Source organism: Cheilinus undulatus, linkage group 12 (genome assembly GCF_018320785.1).
Source record: "Cheilinus undulatus linkage group 12, ASM1832078v1, whole genome shotgun sequence".
Lineage (NCBI taxonomy): Eukaryota > Metazoa > Chordata > Actinopteri > Labriformes > Labridae > Cheilinus > Cheilinus undulatus.
This window is the reverse complement of record NC_054876.1, coordinates 35,042,855-35,052,063: the sequence shown is the minus strand read 5'-3', so window position 1 is coordinate 35,052,063 and position 9,209 is coordinate 35,042,855. Positions and strand designations below refer to the sequence as shown.

The following is a 9,209-nucleotide window of genomic DNA, read 5'->3' as shown; positions in this document are numbered from 1 at the left end:
TGCTTATGCTTTGAAGAAACTCAAGACTGAAGATGTCAGTGAAAGGTTAAAAGACCCCAAAAATAACGTGAAGAATTTAAGTAGTTGAAATAGCTTCTGTAATTTATTCCTGATAAGAAAAATGAGTGTGTAAGTATGTGAGAAGCAGAAAGAAAAGCAAGTACGACTTATATCCACATGTCAGTTTTATTCAGAGAATTAAAATGGGCTTGAATGGATAAACACATTATTTGCTTTTAAAGCAACAAAGATACAAAACACAGTACATGCACAAAGGTGGACGATGCTGAGATTCATTAGAGCCCTTTAAACTGTGTTGATTCGCTGCAAGAGGTAAACTGGAACAAAATAAAAATATTACACTGATCTTTTAAAATCTGAGTTTTTAAAAACCTACATAATTTGCCAGCAAATGCAGAAAAGAAGTCGATGTCTTATGCTGCCAAAGTCCCAAGATCATCCATGGAATAGTCATAAATTATTGCTTGTGTCTCTTTAAAACATGTATTTTTTTTATTACAGTCACAATCACTGATAGTGTTTGCTCTCATGACAAATAATTAACATACAAGGGGTGGAAATGAGCACAAAATGTTTTTAAAGTACTTAATACAGAGTCCATATCACATGGGCGTCACAGTAAAAACTGGAAACATGGGAAGTATTGGACATCTCACAGAGTTTGGTTGGAGAAACAGACTTATGCGTTATGCAGACTGGCATTAGCAATAGCACCAAACAGACAGACAAAGTAAGCGACGAGCTGGAGGACAAAGCAGAACATTTAGCATCTGAAGTGCAACATATTTCCCTCAGGGGTTGGTGGAGACCACAAACAGAGGAAAAACAGAGACTCTGACCACCAGCAGAACTCAAAAAGACTGCTAACGCTGCTTCATTACTGCTGCATGTACCGCAGGTTTACAGTAATGTCTTACTCTTACAGAAGCTGGTTTTGAGGCCTTCATTCTTTATGTCTTTTTTGACAAATCCTGATGAAGTTTTGAGTAAGTTTTCAGCATCACTAAATCTGACCAGACGAATAAACTCCACCTCATCAGAAGGTGAATGCGCCACAATCAAAAGCATCAAAATCAGAGTCGCCTACTTCAAAGTCAAAGCTGTTATAGTGAGGGGAGTCGAGGGCAGGGCCGCAGGTGTGATACGCTCCTGCTGGTCCTGCGCCAGAGAAATCTGAGTTGAGCGGCAGGTCAGAGCCTTTGGCTTCAAGATTAGTGAGCGAGCATGTGCCCAGGTATCCCATAGCAGATGAAGCAGCAGCCCCCCCCATCAGCAGATACACCGCCTTCGCTGTTTGGGCGTTACTGATGGTACCATGGCGCAGACATCCGATAGAATGAGCTCCTGCTTTGTAATTCTTCGAACGGGGAGAATTCCTGCCTGTTTGGATGGAAAAAAAATATCTTTATTCAGACATACACAACTGAACATATCTGGAAGATATTAAGTTGAGTTAAATGTACGAGAGGGCAGATGAAGCAATAGAGTATGACATTGTTATTGGTGTTTTACCAAATGCACAAAACTCCTGAAAATATCCTGAAATTTTGGGTTGGGCTGCATGTGCGAACGCAATTGGATGACATTTCTGCTCCAACTCTACCTAGAACAGCTTCACCATTTTTATGTATTCTAGTATGTTCTTGTCCATATTATGAATATGTCAATCTATATGAGTCATTGAACTAAAAGCCAAAAGTGTCATGGCATTGGACTCTTGCTGCTTTGTCATTCCATGCTGTTCTTTTCACATGTTTTACCTCCATGGATCTCCTCTGTTCAGCTGTCAGTGGGAATTGTGTTCCAGGTACATGGACGACTAATTGACGAAAATTTCAGGGCCGGTCCGTGTGTATTTCTAAGGTGTTAAAACACCTCATGACAGGTTTGGCCTCTATATCAATACTACAGGCAACTGGTTGTAGTTGCAGTATTTGCAGGATGGAAAATTCTATGAAGCAGCTTCATTATGTGAACTGGCAGCAGGATATAAACTTCATAACCAGTGTCCACTTGCCAATTGCCCATTTGCACTCACACATGCATTTTCAGGATTTTCTAAAGATTTTTTTTTTTAGCTTTTTGACTTTATACAGAGAGGACAGCTGAAGAGAGACAGAAAATATGGGGAGAGAGAGTGGTGGAAGATTCTAACTCACTTTTCTCTCTGGGGGAATTACAGTTTGTGGGCCCTGGGGAGGGGGCCTCTGTGTCACTGATCGGTGGTGTGGGTGGATCTTTCTCCAGGATTTGCTCCGGCACCAGGTCTTTGAGGGTAATGTGTGGAGGAATCACCTGATGTCTCTTACAAGGACTGAGAGGTGAGGAGACACTCTGTGAGAAATGAGAAGATTTTAAGAGATAATGTTTAGCAAAAGACCTAAAAAATAGCACAGCTCTTAAGCAAGTATGTTTCTACACTTATCTGGCTTTAACAGTGAAAGAAAGTAAATCTATGACAATAAAGCCTAAAAATTTATGAGCTGTGTGGTAGTCATACATTTACGACTAGAAAGTTGTACATTACAAGTATAAAGTTGTATATTCATGAAAATGAAGAGATGAATTCACAAGAAAAAATGTTGAAAATTTAAAGTTGTGTAGTTGCAAGACTGAAGTTGGGAATTTACATGACGTGGATAAAGATGTAAATTTATGGATAAGGTGTGAATTTATAACAGTAAACTTGTAAATCGAAAAAAGTTATAGACAAGACCAGTTGTAAATATATGATGTATAAATTTACAGAATAAGTAGCAAATTTTAAAGGGAAAAGTTCTGAATTTACAAGTAAAAAGATTAAAACTAGTGAAAGATGAAACAACCCATGAAGTCATAACTTCACAAAATGCTTTGCCAAATTATAGGACAGTATAAATCACAATAAATATAAATAATAGAAATTATACTAAATTATAGTATGAAGACTTAAATTCTCTCTTTAATATGATTTTATTTTCAACACCTCAGACATTTCTTTCTGTTATGTGGCTTTAATACTCTATCATGAGGAAACAATCACAAATTACAGTCTTAACTCACCTTCTTCACCTTTTTCAGCGTATTCACCCACTGACTGAAAGACAAATCACAGAGGCAAAAGTGAATTTGAGTTGGTGGTATGAGAGGAATGATCAGGATGTCTCACTAATTTCTTCTTGCCTAGCTGTAAGACTACTACCAGTAAGAGGCACAAGAGAAAAATAAGGGTAAGCAGGGCTGTCCAGGGATATATAAATGGAAATAAAATAGATCTGGGGTATATAAGGTAGGTAAAATAGATCAGTCTTCTTGCTGAGCATTAGAGAGCATTGTTACAACTTTGTCTGATTGTCAGTCGTATGACTTTACAACCTGTAAGCTTAGATTAGCATCAAATACTAGAAACCTGCTTGACTGGCTCTGTCCAAGTAGAAAAAAGTTCACATTTACATTTTTACATCTCACTGATTAAGATGGTACATCCCTTTAAAGCGGAACAAAAGCAGGATATTGTGTGCACACAAAGTAGTTGTTGGTGCTAACTATTAATATTTCACATTCAAGAGATAATTGCCCATGATCCTTTGGTCTTGCATGTGCAGAAGAAAGTTTTTGCTTCATGTGCATATGCAATACTTTCTTCTGCACAAACAAAAATCTTTTTTGTGCATTTTAAACTTTAAAACTTTTATATTGCATCCCTCTAAAGCAGGAGTGTCAAAGTCAAGGCTCGGGGGCAAATCTGGCCCATGGTACGGTTGTACCTGGCCCACTAGATCATATATTTTTATTATAACTGGCCCACTGATCTGCAGATTTCCTCCAGTTTAAGAATGTAAACCTAACCCTAATGGTTTAAAATATCTTTGTTCTGTCATACAAATAAGGAAAATTTAAAAATAATTAGATAAAAAAATCAGGAATGTGGGAAAATAAATTTCTGTTTTCATTTCCTATTCTTGATTTTGCATCTCACTGTTATCAGGCAGAGTTATGGTTTTGACTTTTTATTTCATATTTTTACCTTTTCAATTCACATTTTTGACTTTATATCTTATTTTTTTACCTTTTTTGATCCTCAATTTTAAAATCCTGGGTAATATTTTGATCTATTAACTCATGATTTTATTTTCTCACGTTTTGACCTTTTTAGCTCCTCATTTTGACTTTTATCACATTATTTGGCCTTTTGTATCCTCAATTTTAAGCTTTTAATATTTTGACTTGTGAAACTCATTTTTTTTTCCCTCAGGCTTTGACATTTTTAACCAATGATTTTGAAATTTATCTCATATTTTGACCTTTAAAACTCATGATTTAAATTTTTTTCTCATGTTTGACCCTTAAAAATCACGTTTAAACTTTCTTTCTTATATGTTTTCCTTTTAAATGCCTTTTGAGCTAATAAGTTTGAATTTTTCTCTCAGATTTTGAGCCTTTGAACTTATAATTTTTACTTTTTTAAATCTCAAAATCATTTATCATCAGTGTTAGGGTTTTTCCCCCAGTAATTCAAAGCTAGTGAAAATGAGGTTGACAGTTAATGGTTAAATGTTGGCCTTGTTCGGCCCTCAGATTGGACCCAAATGTAGAATTCGGCCCCTACTGTGATTAAGTTTGACATCCCTGCTCTTGGGGCTTTATGAATGAGTGAAGTGAGAGGGGAAAAAAAAGTTGCATTTCAATAAATTATACTAAACTGGAATTTCACACATTGAAAGCTTCTGTGAGGAGCTATGAGACACAATGATATTAAAACGGATGCCTCTTTAAGACCTATGAGAACACACAACATCGTGATCAACGAAGCAGACCATTTCAACATAGTTATTCTTAATGCCTTAGAGGTTGGGAAATCAGTGAGAGCCAGACCTGCATTCAGCAGAGGTTTCTGTTATCAGCAGCAGGTATTTATTCTGGGGCAGGATCAGAGCGAAGCAGCAGTCTCTGCTTCCACCAGAGGGTAATTTAGGCAGGTCGAGGATCTCTTTGCCTTCAACAATTGTCTCACAGCCGCCCTGTAGCTGAACCAGCTGGTCAGGGGGAGAAGAAGCATCATGGCACACCAAAAGACTGCCCTCAGCTGTCAGGAGCAGAAATCTCTTTTTCCACTGTTTGAATATAAATCCACCTGCATGAAAGGAAACAACCAGACATAACATTTCTAATCATAACCAAACACAGAGAGCTTATTGATGATATTTAGCATGGTCACAGGGATCCTGGTAGCAGTGGGAGCAGCTGGATTAAAGCCTAAACACTGTCACTCCATCATCCCACCAGATTAGAGGCAGTCAGGTGGTTGGAGGATCAAGGGGATGTGGATGAAGTGCTCAACCAATCAGAAGCTTTATCACATTCACACGCACACATCTGGATTTCATCAAGCTATAAACATACAGCAAAAAACACATGGAAAAAATGTGCTCCAGTAAAGCACATAACATTATTACAATATAAAGCTGAGGATGAAAGAGCAAACATGATGTAGTCTGGATTACTAATCTTTTGATTGTATTTCAGCTACAACAATATCATGATGTTTTATGTTCCCACACAGCTGTGGCTATCACATTAAAAACATTCACTCTGACATTCACTTGACTTAAAAAATATGAATCTCAAAGATTTTTGATGTATTGTTTAGGAGATTATTTGCCAGCTCAAATTATCATTATATAGCAATAGCAACAGAGCAATGCAAGATGTACAAATAATATAATTGCATTCTTTAATTTGTCATTTTTGAACTACACCTATTTTAGGAAACTACAAAATCTAAAACTACATCATTCAAACTTCACTAAGTGTTTGACACCAAAATTCTACAATATTAAAGTGATAACAGACAAATCATGCCTTTAAAAAGCACTAGTGGACAGCAGACGACGAACATGGAGATTATCATAAACCCAGAGAATTAGATTGCCATCCTATAGGCTGCTATACAACATAAGACATTTTTACTCTAACATACTCGCACAGATCTAACAGTAATGGTTCAGAGAGGAAGAAAATCAACCTACCGTACATCCTGAGCACACCATGGTGGATCCCCGAGACGTTCATGTTGACAGTTGCTGCTTCTGACGTACAAGCTCGGAGTGAAATGTTTAGACGACAGGATGGGTGAAAAGCACATGAGGCTCAATGTGAGTTTTAATGCTCAGGCTTAATCCGCATTCAGCTGGGATGTTCCACAGAGCAACAGTTCGACAGCTTGGTATGGAAACAGGTTGAGATGAGATGGCATGCATACACTATAGCACTGCATGCAGAAATTTAGTATAGAGAGAATTATTTGACAGCTTTTAAGATGCTTTAATTTCAGTTTTAAAAACAGAGAATTGATAGTTTTGTATCCTAAACCTCCAGGACTTATTTCCTCTCTTCAAATCCAGATGGTACAGAAAACAACTGTTGAGCCGTCTACTTCCATTATGTAATACTTCATCACAGGTTATCACTAAGTCCCTGAATTTTTCTGCTGTAATTCATCTTTCAACACTTTTCTGTTGCTTTAAATTTTGTAAATCTACACATGTAGATGGCTTTTTTCCCAGTCAGATCACAACACTTAATAATTTCAAAGCAAACATAAAGTGTTAACATGCTTAACAGAGAAATGACTTGCAAAAAATGCAAATTTGTTCAAACATTTCAGGGTTTCATATGTAGCTCGACTGTGCAGAGACAAGACACAGCAGCCACATTATGACTGATAACATACAATCTGATACCAGTAAGAACACTGAAATGAAGCTTATACAGAATCATTTATCATTACAAAGTTCGACTTTAAAAACAATAAATAGTCTAAAAACAAGCATATACACTCACTGATCACTTAATTAGGTACACCTGTTAAACCAAGTCAATCTAAAGTACTATTCACAAGAAACTTGTATCACCCATGGACCTCTGATAATTTGTAAATGACCTCTATGACTTCAGTGTTTGGTGAGGTGCATTTGCACAGGATAAGCGAATTCTGTAATGTACTCAAACTTACAGACATTGGTGTTCTGCAGGTGGTGTTTTCTGCATGTGTCCTGTACATACTGTTAACCAGAATTTTGAAAAGATGTGCTTAAGTGTTTTTTCCCTCTAGAAATATATACAATTTTTTAGATCTGTACCAAGCTGTCCATGACCAGTAAACCAGTGAAAAATCTCCTCTAACTCTCTCATTACGCATTGACGTTGAGTAAGTCACCTGTGCGTATCTGCAGCTGCTCAGACAGAGGAAGAGAAAGTCAAGCATCCCACCCGTCAGTGTAGATGTCTAATGTTAAATATGAACCTCTCCTGTTTTTATACAGTTGATGCTGTTGATGTTATTCTGCACTCTATAAATTTGGGATTATTACGTATACACAACAACCCTCCTTGTAAAGATCTGCCGTTGCAGGCTAACCACCAAATGTTGACCGACACATTTTAAATCGCAAACTGTGTTATGCATGAAATGCACGACTAAATAATAATCATATAAGATCAGGCAATTGCAAAAAGAAACTGTAGGAGGCAGAGCAGAAGCACTGTGCATATGAAGAGACTAGCAGTGTGCACATGCACATTTGGACAGCAGTTTAAATATATAAGTTAAGCAAAATAAAGCCATTTCTTACACAGACGCTTAAATCAACTGAAAAAGAAGCAAAATTTATTACCTATATCAGTATAAACTTTGTTAACAAACTCCAAGCAACCTCTCATATTTTTTCTGGAAAAAATGCACAAAAAGCTGCATGGAAAAAAACAATTACCTCCCTGAATTACAGATGCTGATTTGCACAGGATTAGAATTACCTGTGGACCTTGGTGTGTGCTGGAATATTGTTGGTAATTTGCTCTGGAATTTTACTCTACAAATTAAAGACATGGTCGCATGGGATTTAAACCACGTCCTGCGATTATTACAAACTACCAGAGTTCCCTTAGGTCATTCTAGTCCTCTGCAAATTGGGCATATGTCAATCACAAGGCAGCAACCAATGCATTTAGGCATCGAGACATGGTCAAGACAATGTGCTTTAGTTCAGAGTACTCTGAATGTGCCATGTTGTTTATGCCAAATTCTGACTCTTCCAGACCATACAATGTTTCTTCAATCTTCTACTGACCAATTTTAGTGAGCCTGAGTGACTTGTAGCCTCATTCTTAGTTGACAGGAGTGGCACATGGTGTGGCCCTCTGCTGCTGCACATCTGCTTGAAGGTCTGACATGATGTTCCTTCAGAGGTACTCTTCTGCATACCTTGGTTATATTGAGTGGTTATGAGTTATTATTGCATTTCTATCAGCTCAAACTAGTCTGGTGATTCTCCCCTGACTTCTAAAATTAATGTAAACAAAGTGTTACAGCTCAGAGAACTGTTACTCACTGGATATTTTCTTTTTCAGACCATTCTCTGCAAGCCTGGAGAGATGGTTGTGCATAAAATCTCAGATCAGCAGTTTGTGATATACTCAGACCAGCTGTCTTTTACCAACAAGCATGGCACCTTTAGAGTCACCTTTATTCCCTATTCTATGGCAAAGTTTGAAGATTATCTTGACCACGCCTACACACCTAAATGCCTTAGTTGCTGTCTAAAATATTTGCCTAAGTGGGCAGCTGTACAAATACACTGTACCTAATAAAGTGATGAGTGAGTGAGTGCTATAGTGGTTGAAATCTAAACACAAATTCAAACATAAATATGCTGAAGTAATTGACACAATCATGACAAAATAACAATAGAAAAGCTGGAGAACATTTAGACTCCAACTAACAGCTTTGGCATTTCATTAAACTGTTTAATAATAATCTTCTTCTAAATGGATGATAAAAGAAATTGATGTAAACCCATAATGTCCCTTATTCCCTGAAGGAGGCAAATAATTTAGTAAAATCTGCTATGTAATAAATAAATGATCATAGCTTTAATAACAACCTGCCAGTGGCATTTGTATTTATAGTGTATGTCTGCTTAAGGGCAGCTTCCAGAGATGTTCAGAAAGTTTAAATTTTCCAAGGCCAAATCAACTCTTTTGTTAAATTTCAGGAATGATATTGTTATTTTCCCTCCGTATGAATAAAGCTTTTGTTTGACTATGAAAGTTGATCCTCATATTGCTTTCTAAAACAGTCACCAGCAGGGAAAAAGTCCCAGCAGCGCTCCTGGTACATCTTCCACACATAGGACTCCTAAAACAAACAA

General features: G+C 37.1%; 1 protein-coding gene across 1 annotated transcript in view; it reads right to left on the bottom strand.

Annotated features, from left to right (window-relative positions):
- Window positions 1-6,371: 6,371 nt before the first annotated feature.
- The window catches only part of LOC121518712 (ryanodine receptor 1-like), a 67,539-nt gene continuing 64,701 nt past the window's right edge, over window positions 6,372-9,209 (bottom strand). Inside the window, exon 108 of the mRNA XM_041801227.1 lies at window positions 6,372-9,196. Within this exon, the coding sequence (XP_041657161.1) occupies window positions 9,101-9,196 (96 nt within the window). The 3' untranslated portion in view covers window positions 6,372-9,100. The remainder of the gene's footprint in view (window positions 9,197-9,209) is intronic.